Source organism: Hemiscyllium ocellatum, assembly GCF_020745735.1.
Source record: "Hemiscyllium ocellatum isolate sHemOce1 chromosome 27 unlocalized genomic scaffold, sHemOce1.pat.X.cur. SUPER_27_unloc_13, whole genome shotgun sequence".
NCBI lineage: Eukaryota > Metazoa > Chordata > Chondrichthyes > Orectolobiformes > Hemiscylliidae > Hemiscyllium > Hemiscyllium ocellatum.
The window spans coordinates 302,482-315,168 of NW_026867480.1; the positions used below are offsets into that span (position 1 = coordinate 302,482).

At 46.4% G+C, this 12,687-nt stretch overlaps 1 protein-coding gene and 1 pseudogene across 1 annotated transcript; one reads left to right on the plus strand and one right to left on the minus strand.

Annotated features, from left to right (window-relative positions):
* LOC132807304 (zinc finger protein 271-like) overlaps positions 1–12,687 on the plus strand; it is a 93,992-nt pseudogene that overhangs the window by 52,873 nt on the left and 28,432 nt on the right.
* LOC132807300 (zinc finger protein 774-like) lies at positions 4,690–11,269 on the minus strand. The gene is made up of 2 exons (XM_060821566.1): positions 10,992–11,269; positions 4,690–5,523 (listed from the first exon to the last, which is right to left on the minus strand). The coding sequence occupies exon 2, from the start codon at positions 5,171–5,173 to the stop codon at positions 4,829–4,831; it is 345 nt and encodes a 114-aa protein (XP_060677549.1). The 5' UTR covers positions 5,174–5,523; positions 10,992–11,269; the 3' UTR covers positions 4,690–4,828.

A 12,687-nucleotide genomic window follows, 5' to 3' on the forward strand; every position in this document is an offset into this window, starting at 1 on the left:
CTGTGTAAAAAAAAAATTGTGCCCTTCAAATCTTTTTAAAATCTCTTTCTCCTGTCACCATCAAAATTTGCTCCCTAATCTTGAAACCCCAACCCAAGGGGGAAGGACACCCTTTGTTCACCTCACCTCTCCCCTCATGATTTTGTAAACGTTGATAAGGTCACATCTCCACTTCCAATGCTCCAGTGAAAAAGTCCCAGCCCATCCACCTAGATGAAGGTAGAATCCTGTCCCTCAGGATTCCCTCCAACAATGTGCCCACCACTGATGTTAGGCACACTGGTCTATAGTTCCCTGGCTTGTCCTTACCACCCTTAAACAGTGGCACCACGTTAGCCAACCTCCAGTCTTGTGGCACCTCACCTGACATGCACAGTATGCTCTATGGAGATGCTGTTTTTGATGGATTTAAAGTGTCCAAATGCCACAATTTCTCCCCCACTCACTTGACATAACCTTGCAGGCTCCTCGCTATTTGATGTTCATGTTACTTAGAACCCTGATGATCATATCAATCTCAATGAGGTCACCCCTCAACCTCCTGTGCTCCAGTGAAGAGAGTCTCAGCTTCTCCTGATTACTCAAACCCTCCAGTCCTGGCAACATCCTGGTAAATCTTTACTGAACCCTCTGTAATAGTATTCTTCCGATTACAGGGCCACCAGAAGCCTTCTCAGTACTCTACAAGTGACTTCACCAACATCCTGTACAACTTCAACATGATGTCCCAACTCCTTTATTCAATGGTGTGAACTATTAAGGTCAGTGTGCTGAATGCTTAACATCAATCTACATTTGTCGATATATCATATCAGTTGCATGACACTGTGACCTTTTGCTCTTAACTCTGCGTCTTATGATCCTGCTCCACAGCTACCCGCTGAAGGAGCAGCGCTCCGAAAGCTAGTGCTTCCAAATAAAACTGTTGGACTATAACCGGTGTTGTGATTTTTAAACCTTGTCCCACCTCCTTTCTCATGAACACAGCCCATACCTCCCGGTGCTGCTAGTAAACTGCCGATGAAACGATGCAGTGCCTGCACTCCTGAAAAGTTTATAATTTCTAATCAAACTAGCTACTCATTCACTGCTCCATCTGATACACGACATTGGAAACTTAGTGCAGGAGGCTGCAAGAAATGAGCAGCTTTAAAACAAAAACCGCTTGGAGCTTTCAATGAGAGCCTGAGCCCAGCAGTACGTTCTGGTTACCTTTATTGTGGCCCAACATTGTTACAGCCTCAGATTCAAAGGGCAGAGAAAGAGTAGTTGTTTTTTAGACAACTCAACAACAGGGGGAGGTGCAAGGGGCAGGGCAAGGCCAACAGCAGGCCCCCGCACTACGCCTGCGTTGCCTGCACAGTTTACAAAAATCCCTTCCCCTTCAGAGACTCCCCACAGTGTGTAAGCTGGCCACTCGACCCAAAGACTACACACCAATCCTCCAAAGGGTAACCCACCACGCAATTCCCCAACCCCGATTGCTCAACATTTACCCCTGACAAATGCACCTAACCTGCACATCCCTGGGCACTATGGGCATTTTCGTACTGTCAATCCACCTGAACCTGGACAACTCGTATATGCCAACCAGATATCCAAACCCAATCTAGTCCCACCTGCATGGGGCCCATATCCCCCCAATTGCCTTTTAAATGTTGCAATTGTAGCAGCCTCCACCACTTCCTCTGGCAGCTCATTCCATACACGTACCACCCTCTAAATGAGAAGGTTGCCCCTTAGGTCTCTTTCATATCTTTCCCCTCTCACCCTAAACCTATGACCTCTAGTTCTGGACTCTCCCATCCCATAGAAAAGACTTTGTCTATCTATCCTATCCACGCCCCTCGTGATTTTATAAACCTCTATAAGGTCACCCCTCGGCCTCTGATGCTCCAGGGAAAACAGCCCCAGCCTGTTCTGTCTCTCCCTATAGCTCAAATCCTCCAGTCTTGGCAACATCCTTGTAAATCTTTTTAGATTAGATTAGATTACTTAGTGTGGAAACAGGCCCTCAACCCAACAAGTCCACACCGACCCGCCGATGCGTATATCACCCAGACTCATACTCCGGGCGTTTGCAAGGACTGCCACAAACACTATGTAGGACAAACAGGAAGAAAGTTAGCCACCAGGATACACGCACACCAGCTAGCCACAAAAAGACACGACTCTCTATCCCTCATAGCCCTACATACAGATGAAGAAAACCACCACTTCGACTGGGACAACATCTATCCTGGGACAGGCTAAGCAAAGACATGCCAGAGAATTCCTAGAGGTCTGGCACTCCAACCACAATGCCATAAAAAAACACATCGATCTAGATACCATCTATCAACCCCTCAGAAAATGAACAGAAAATGACATCACCACAAACCCCAGGAACCCTATCCAGGACAAACATATAAATCGAAAGCAGGAAACAACAGCTTCGCTTCACTTGGAGGTCGCCACTGATGATGTTACCTAGCCAGGTAATGAAACGTCTGGATATCAAACCTACAGCTCAGTGAGCAAACCTACACCCTAAACCTCAACCTGAGCTACAAACCCTCACAAACCTTGCAAAGTAGAATGTATTTGCAAACTTCATGCTGCAAATACAAACCCACCCCCACAGATTATCTATCTCATGTGTGCATGAGGTAGAGAAACAGTCTATTTCCGCGCTGTTTATCTCTATTTGATAACCGATGCTTTATTTCTGTTGGTGTAAATGTTGTTGTAATTCATAGCTGGATCCTAATAGGTGTAAGGGTGACAGAATTCCTCAAGTAGGGCACTGGAAGATTCCTGGGAGATCCCTATTTCTGGTTGACTTCCTCACAAACAAGCATTAAGCACGTGCACCTATTTATTTATGATTTTGTTTCATTTTTCTTGATCGATTCCCTGCTATGACTACACCTTGTATTAGGATAGTTGACAGGCTGGGAGATTGTGGCTTGGGTCTTGATTGAATATTTTATCGTTCCAGAAGTTATAAAAGGCGGGGTCAAAGCTTTAGCAGAAATCCAGCAGAGCTGAGAACAGACCGACATCTTAGTCTGTGGGAACAGGGAGATCAACAGAGGATAGAGAAATCAGGTCCTGAAACCAGACCACCCTGTGATCAGTGCTTTGATTAGCAGCATCCTTCTACATCAGTCAATGCCAGTTGTCATACAGTGCAACAAGGCAAGTGGTATATTAGCAGGCTGAACGGAGATTAGAAGTGGGGATGTCTTCCTGCAGTTAGGGGGTCATTGAATTTATTCAAGGCTGAGTTCATCTGAGTTTTGAACAATAAAGTGTGGATTTTTATAGCTTACTTACAGTGTGGAAACAGGCCCTTCGGCCCAACAAGTCCACACCGACCCGCCGAAGCGCAACCCACCCATACCCCTACATTTACCCCTTACCTAACACTACGGGCAATTTAGCATGGCCAATTCACCTGACCCACACATCTTTGGACTGTGGGAGGAAAGCGGAGCACCCGGAGGAAACCCACACAGACACAGGGAGAACGTGCAAACTTCACACAGTCAGTCGCCTGAGTCTGACTGTGAACCCGGGTCTCAGGCGCTGTGAGGCAGCAGTGCTAACCACCGTGCCGCCCATGTTGTGTGCATGAGGGTTTTTTTGTGGTTTATGTGTTGGATGCAGGTACAGTAATCACATTTAAAGTGGAAGGCAAGAAAATAGTTTTAAGACCACGACAGAACAGTTACGGTCAGACAGCACAGAAACAGACCCTTCAGTCCAACTATTCCATGCTGACTATATTCTCAAACTAAACTAGTGCCACTTGCCAGTGTTTAGCCCATATACCTCCACACCTTCCCTATTCATGTACTTATCCACATGTCTTTTAAACGTTGCATCTGAACATGCATTCACCACATCCTCTTTACATTCACTCAATACATGAAACATACTGTTTATAAACAAACTTTTCCTGATCTGTCCATTCCATGGATTCATTCTCTTTCCTTTCAGTTGCTGTAAGTCATAAATTGAAGCCCAGAATGAAATAAATGGAAAAGGAGTTGTGAAGAGAGTACCTTACTCACAGATGGTTGGCAGAGTAAGGAGGGTGCAGTCTGGAGCAAACCCGAAATGTCGATTTTCCTGCTCCTCGGACGCTGCCTGACCGGCAGTACTTTGCCAGCACCACTCTAATCTTGACCCTGATCTCCAGCATCTGCAGTTCTCACTTTCTCCTGTAAGAAATCAGCAGTTTTAAACCAAAAATCTGTTGCAGTTTAAAGCTCTCATTGAGAGTCTGAGCTCAGTGTGAAGTTCAGGTAATCTTTATTGTGACCCAACTTTGTTTCAGCTTCAGAATCTCCCAGCAGAAAGGCGTAGAAAAAGTAGCAACTTTTTAAAAACAGCTCAAGGTCAAAGTGCAACCCTCACTTTCTTCATTATTGGTCACCACTGAGTTGTCCCTTTGTAATTGGATCCTTGATATCGCCTTAACCTGGAGGAAGTATTGCCTCACTCAGCAATTTCAACCTGTATCCAAGTAAGTTGGATGAGCAGCGTAGAGTCAACCAGACTATTGTGGGTCTGGAGTCACGTGTAGGCCAGACCTGGTAAAGGATGCAGCTGGGACGACTGCTCTAATAACCGCTCAAGTCTTCCCTAAAAAAGAACTGAGTGAATCAGATGGGGGTTTTCTTCCACCCCCCACCCCACCGACAATGGTTTCACCATTAGATTCTGAACTCCAAATTTCTGACCAAATTCCAATTCCGCCATCTGTTGTGGGAATCGAACTCGGGAGTCACTGGAACTGGGTTGATAGTCCAGTTGGTAAAGGCACTCGGCCGTCTTTCTTTCAATCCCCCTGCAATGCCACCTGATCCCGCTGGTAGGTCAGCAAGGAGGTGGCCTGGGTAAAGGCCTTCCCGCACTCGGGGCAACTTAAGGGCCTCTCCCCCATGTGGATCAACTGGTGGATCCGAAAGTTGGAGGAATCGCTGAAGCCCTTCCCGCAGTCAGGGCAGGGGAACGGCCTCTCCCCAGTGTGACTGCGCCAATGAGTCTCCAGGGCAGACGGGAAACAAGCCTTTCCCACAGTCGCCACACTTCCATGGTTTCTCCACGGGGCGGGATTCCTCGGGTTTCTCCACGGCCGAAGCTTCAGCCGCACACAAACGCATGTGGAGCTTCTCTCCACCATGAATTCCTCTTTCCAAACCGTATAGCTGTTACACGCTCCTCACTCAGTGCATTACAACTGTAGGGTCTCTCATCCAGTCCCACTGACGCTGAAAACGTACCCAAATAGGAACCAAACAGCTTTGCTCCTCACAGAATCATAGTTGCAAACTGTTGCGGTCCCGATGGATTGGATTGAATGACTGTCAGACATGGATGTCAAAGTAAGGACTGCAGATGCTGGAGTGTCAGAATCAGTAAGTGCAGTGCTGGAAAAGCACAGCAGGTCAGGCAGCATCCGAGGAGCAGGAGAGTCGACGTTTTGGGCATAAGGCCTTCATCTGTTGATTTTGAAACTTCCATCCTCAGATCCTGAAATGTAAAAAGAGATTACAAAAGTCATCACTGTCAGTGCAGAGTAGAAATTCTGAACAAGGAATTCTGCGGAATATTTTCTTTTGTTATTCCACAAAATTGAAAGCACCATCCCACTCTTTCTCCCCCTGTCTTCTCACTCTGATCTAACTAATTCCCCTGAAGATGCTGATTCAGGATCTTCCAGGGGCAGAAAGGCAAAAATGTCAAGACTGACATCTCTCTGAATTTTGGATAACTCCACCTGAAAGTTAATATCTTTCACAACATTGGGATACTGCTGAGAGGTGAGGAAGTCTGATTTTTGGAAGCCATAAAAAAATAATGAGTTTGTGCCAATCCCTTCCCTTCAGAGAATCCCCAGAGCGGTGAAAGCAGGCCACTCAGCCCCACAAATCCACCTCTGAAGGGTAACAGATCCACACCTATTCCCCTACCTCTATTGCTCTACATTTACCCGCTGATTAATGCACCTAACCTGCACATCTTTGGGCACGGTCAATACATCCTCACCTGGACAAGTGAAAAGTCACACCACCAGTTGAGTATTCAACAGGTTTATTTGGAAGCACTCGCTTTCAGAGCGCTGATCCTTCAGGTGGTTGTGGAGAATAAGATCATAAGACACAATTTATAGAAAAACATTATAGTGTCCTGCCACCAAAATGATATATTGAACAAACCTGGATTGTCAAGTCTTTCATCTTTTAGACTGGGTTGCAGCTATCATTCACATGTAAATCCCAGACCTTCTTGCAAGGCGCCATTTCAAGATAACTCGAGGTTTTATAGCAAAATGTGACATCTCAGTTCACACAATGCATTAAAGGTGTGAGGTCAGAGTCTGTCTGTGTCCCAGTCTTGAGTCAGACTGGTTCTACTTCCAAAGTGGAATTTACAAAATATTACATGGATTGACTGCTTACAGATTGTGTATTTTTTGAGCAAAATAGAATGTGTCTGCAAATATCATTCTGCAAATACAAATTTAACCCCATGGACTTGTTATGTGCGTCTGTGCATGAGAGAGAGAAAAAGTCAATGTCCATGCTGTATAGCTCTATGCCAATTTGATAACAGATGCTTTAGTCCTGTTGATGTAAATGTTGTTGTATGGTGTCCCATTTGAATTCCTCAAATAGGACACCATACCAATCCTTGGGAGAGCCCTATTTTGGGTGGGGAGGGGGAGGGGGGGGATCAAAGCTTCAACAGAAATCCAGCAGAGCTGAGAACAGACCAACATCCACATGCCTTTTAAATGTTGTAATTGTGCCAGTCTCCACCACTTCCTCTGGCAGTTCGTGCCACACATGCACCACCCTCTGTGTGAAAAGGTTGCCCCTCAGACCCCTGTTAAATCATTCTGCTCTCACCTCAAACATACGCCTTCTAGTTTTCTTGGACTCCCCTACCCTGGGGAAAAGACCTTAGGTTTCCCCCCCTATCCATGCCCATTACAAAGGTCTATAAATTTACCCCTCAGCCTCTGATGCTCCATGGAAAATGTCCCTGGCCTATTCAGCCTCTCCCTATAGCTCAAATCTTTTCTGACCCCTTTCAAAGTTTCATAACATCTTTCCTACAGCAGGGATACCAGAACTGAACGCAGTATTCCAAAATTGGCTTAACCAACATCCTGGACAGCCACAACATAACCTCCCAACTCATCTACTCGATGCTCTGACCAATAAAGGCCATCCTACCAAATGCCTCATTCACTATCCTGTCTACCTGAGACTCCACTTTCAAGGAACTATGGAACCTGCACTCCAAGGTCTCTTTGTTCTGCAACACTCCCCTTAACTGTGTCAGTCCTGCCTGGATTGCTTGACCAAAATGCAACAACTCACATTTCTCAAAATTTAATTCCATCTACCACACTTTGGCCCATCCGATCAATTCTAATTTATAGCTAACTCACTTTTCTCTTTTATTCTCTAGAAGCTGAAAATCTCCATCCCACACACTCTCCCTCCAGTCTCAGTTTACTGAACCTAATCCCTGCTGTACCTCATCCTGAAGGGTCTGGTTCATGCTGATTAATAGGCCCACACTCGGGAGGGGGCGGGGGTGGGTCTAAATGAAACCTACATAATCCTGAACAGCCCAGAGTGGACGTTGTGAAGATGTTTCCATTGGTAGGACAGACTCAGACCAGACGGCACAGACTTAGAGTAAAGGGAAGTCCTTTTAGAAAGGAGAAACTTCTTCAGCCAGAGAGCGGTGAATCTGTGGAATCTATTTCCATAGAAGGCTGTGGAGGTCAGGTCACTGGGGATATTTAAAACTGAGACAGGTTCTTGAGTATCAAGGGGATCGAGGGTTACGGGGAGAATGGGGTTGAGAAACCTAGCAGCCACGATTGAATGGGGTGATTAGACCTGATGGACTGAATGGCCTAATTTCTGCTCCTCTGACTTTGGGCCTCTTGCTGTCCTGGACACAGAGCAAGAGAGTTGGGAGCAAGACTAGGCCATTCGGTCTTTCGAGTCAGCACCAGCATTGAACAATTCATAACTGAATATGAATATACCTACAGCTAGGTGAATAGGCTGGGACTTTTTTCACTGGAACACATGAGGTTGAGAGGTGACTTTAAAAGTGGTTCATAAAATCATGAGGAGGGTAGATGAGGTGAACCGCAGGTGTCCTTTCCCTAGGATGGGGTTTCAAGATTAGGGAGCAAATGAAGAAGGTGAGTGGGGAAAGATTTTCAAAAGACTGGAATAGTGCCTTTTTTGATTCCACACACAAACTACTCTCAATGTCCAGACACGGTGGTGGATGTAGGTACAGTAACAAGGTTTAAAAGACATTTGGATAAGTACGTGAATAGGAAAGGTTCAGAGGGATATGGGCCAAATACACACAGGTGGGACTAGTTTAGTTTGTGAACACAGTCAGCACGGTCTAGTTGGACTGAAGGGTCTGTTTCTGTGTTGTCTGACTCTGGAACTGTTCTAAACTGGTCTTAAAACCATTTTCTTGCCTTCCTCCATAAACATCCACTTCTTTCTTTCAAAAATCAGATTAACTCAGCCTTAAATTTATTCAAATGACCCCCTAACTGCAGCATGACATCCCCATTTCTGAACTCAATTCCTCTTGCTAACACACCACTTGCCTTGCTCATTGCCTGCTGCACCTGTCTGACAACTGGCACAGAAGGACGCTGATGCCCCTCTCAACATCCACGCATCATTCCTGATGAAGGGCTTGTGCCCGAAACTTCGACTGTCCTACTGCTAGGATGCACCTTGAATGAATCTACCATCCCTACCTCTGCTGGCAATGAGTTCCAGGCACCTATCACCCTGAGTAATGTACTTTCTGTGTGCATCTCCAACATGATGTCCCAACTCCTGAACTCAGCATGTGAACAATGAAGGCAAGTGTGCTGAACACCTTCTTCACCCCTGTCTACCAGTGATGTAACTTTCAAGAACAATGAACCTGAACACCTCCAGGTCTCTGTTCACCAACATGACCCAGGGCCCTAACATTACCTGTTCAAGTCTTGCCCTCCTTTATTTTAGCAAAATGCAACCCCTCACTTATATCCATACCCCTTTCATACACACACGCTCTCGCTCAGACACACACACACCACCCCCTCAAAACTCTCACCCTCTCACAGACTCATACTCCATCACAATCACACTTTATCAAGCAGGCACACATGCAAATACACACTCACAGCGCACAGTCTTATACACAAACTCACACACACTTCCCTGAAAGGAGTTTCCTGAAACGTCAATTTTCCTGCTCCTCAGATGCTGCCTGACTTGGTGCAGCAACACACGCTCGATCCTAAACTTATTACCCTCTAGTTCTGGACTGCCCCATCCAAAGGAAAATACCACGTCTATTTACCATATCCATGCCCCTCATGATGATATAAAAGTGTATAAGGTCACTCCTCAGACTCTGGCAAGCTACGGAAAACAGTCCCAACCTGAACTTCTGTCTCTCCTCACCCGGGTAACCAAGACACATACCTGCTGTCCCAAAGTCTGCTCCCTCTCTGGATTCACTCCAGTTGCTACAAGTGAGCTTGCTCCGTTATTCATTAAAATCATGGCTGAGCTATCCATCGTCTCAGCTTCTCCTCCCTGCACTGTCACAAGGAACCCCTTTATTCCCCAACCAGACCAAATCCCACCCCAACTGTGTCTTGAATATACTTAATGAAGCTGCCTCTATTGCTTCCTTGGCCAAAAGATTGCCGAGATTTTGATGAAGGGCTTTTGCCCGAAACGTCGATTTTCCTGCTGTCCAGATGCTGCCTGACCTGCTGTGCTTTTTAAGCACCACTCTAATCTAGACTATTCCATAGATTCACGACCCTCTGGGAAAAGCAGTTCCTCCTCATCTCTGTCTAAAAGCTACTCCCTCTAACCTTGACGCCTTGTCTCACCCACCAGAAATTACTGGACAGGTTAGGGCTTCATCCCCACAGTGCAATGACATTGGGAAGATGTTTCCATTGGTAGGAGAGACTAGTACTAGAGGTCACAGCTTTAAGAATAAAGGGAAGACCTTTAGGAACAGAGATAAGCGATGTCTCCTTTTCTGCCGACAGCGAGGAGCATGGACAATGTACTGGTGACACCAGCGAGCAGGTGCGCTGTTGTTCACACCGAGGAGCAGGCACAATGTGCTCTGTGGCGATGCTGGTGTTATTGACAGATGTTAAATGTTCAAATGCCAAGAGGAGAAATAAAGGGTAGAGCCACAGTTCTTTTTCCCCCATGTGGCTCAACATTTTATAGCTTTTGTCTGGCTGCTCAACTTTTTTTTTTAAATGTCTTTTCCCCAGAATAGGGGTGAGGTTCACAACTACAGGGCATAGGTTTAGGGTGAGACCAGAAAGATATTAAAAGGTACCCATGGGGCAACTTTTCCATGCAGAGGATTGTGAACGTATGGAATGAGCTGCGAGAGGAAGTAATGGAGGCTGTATTTAACAGGCATCTGGATGGGTATATGAATAGGAAGGGTTAAGAGGGATATGAACCAAGTGCTGACAAATAGGACTAGATTAATTTAGGATATCTGGTTGGCATGGGCAGGTAGGCCAAATGGGTGTGTTCACGTGCTGTACATCTTTATGACTCTATATAATAAAAAAGTATATTTTTCCAAATACCAAACTATCTCCATGTTAACAAGGCTTAGTTCACCACATACTTTACTAACCATTCTCAACAGGTCCTACCCCTTGAATGACTAAGAACATACAATGCTGGTGCATAATCTTCTTCACTAGTATTTACACACTACCCTCAACAATTGCACAAGTAACAGCAAAGGGTAAACAGCACAAGGATTAAAAAACACAGTGAGGGGTAAACAGCACAAGCGCCAGTAAAAGCAGATGGAAAGTGAGTGTAAAATGTGACTATGACAGGACAGGCCCCACATTCCTTCCCCTCCGTCCCCCCCACAACCTGCCTCACCTTTCACCTCCCGGGCCCAGTACCTTCCAGGTGGCCCCATAGTTGACACAGGGGCCGCCCCACGACCAGTAGAACTCCACCACCCAGGCGGCCGACCAGTTCCCAAACAGGTCCTTAACCCCATCCGCCTCCAGAATGGTCACCGGCTCCTGCCTGCTGTACAGCCGGCCGGTGTGGCCGTGACACAGCAGCTGCGCCAGGAAGGCGGCGGTGACCAGTGACGGGGGTCTGCCCCGGGCCGCACGGCGCCATTTTCCTAACGGCCGCCGCTTCCCCGCTCGAGCGACTTCTCCTCCCAACCGCCTTCGCCCCGCGTGACGTCTGCACGGGGGATGGGCGGGGCCGGGGGAGCCTCACCGTCACCAAGCAACAGCCACCTCGCGCTACAACTGTTCATTCACAAAAACAAACTCTCCTGTCTCGCTCTGCAGCTGCAGGGGGGGACACTGCCACGTTTCGAGGAGCCCTGTCTACATTGGGAAAGCTCACGGCTCCATTTAAACAGATATTCCCACATCTAATACAACGATGTTAACTTTCAACTGCGTTCAGGGAACATGTATTTTGCTCTAAGTCTATTGAGTTTAACTGCAGCATGGCTGTAGTTTTAAACTTGTTTGCTTTCCTGAACAGCTAGGTTTAAATGTTTTATTCATTAGAAGAACCAAAATTAGTGATAGTTCACATATCCACCCTGAAATGGGGTGGGTAACTGGATTGAGTGGGTAGGCGCCCTGCTAAGTTTAACTTTGGGGACAGCCTTTGAGCTGCATATGAACAAACTGCTTACATGTTGCACTTATCGACTGCTAAATATCGGCTCTTGTTATCTTAACACTTAGCCTTCTGATTGGACATTGCAAAGGTTCACCTCCCGCCCACACCCCGCCAGCACCCTTCCCAAGGGTCAGACCATCCCTCTCTCCAGGCACACAGTCTGAATAATTGGACGAAGCAAAATTCACTGTCAAATCCCATCAACATGGAAGATCCCAGCCCACCCTACCTCCACTCTGTACCCAACCCATCCCAAAACCACAAAACATCATCTCATCTTTAAAATACAAAAGAAAAACTGGACCGCATCAAAACGTTCAACAACGGTCAACGCTATGACTGTTACACACTTTACGGAGCTACATTTCAACTTGAGTTCGTTTGCACTCCCTCATGAGAGTTCACATTAAAAGCTCATTGTACCAAATTCAACAGCATGCCACAGCTCTCTGGAATTCAGCGAATTCTTCTGGTATCACTCATGTTTTCTGGTTTTTTTTGAGAAAGGAGACCCTCCGTGAGCTTCGCCTTCAGATCTCCTTGGCTACGCCAAAGTTTGGCTGATCGTTCAAGCACAGGGTCGCAGCCTTTTCTTGCTAAGTCAGCTGGCGTAAACGTTAGCAACGCCTCTGGTTCCCGTTGGGATTTACGCTCCCGATCGCGACCTGGCCGCAGCCTGTAGTCCCACAGTGCCTGCTGACTGGCAAAATGCCCTTTGACAGCAAAAATACAAACACGACGGGGACAGTGTTCATTTCGCTATTTCTCAATGTAAACACTCTGACCCACGAAAGGTTCTCTTTTCAGGGGCGGGCATGTCAATTGCCTACTTGGGGGTTGGTGAAATGTCTCAACAAGTCTTTCGAGTTTGTCTTATTTACAAGAATTCGAACCCCAACTAGACATTTACATGTAAAAT

Bases quoted from the DNA above. Each gene is read 5' to 3' on its own strand.
- LOC132807300 (XM_060821566.1), bottom strand. From the start codon at position 5,173: ATGGTGGAGAGAAGCTCCACATGCGTTTGTGTGCGGCTGAAGCTTCGG.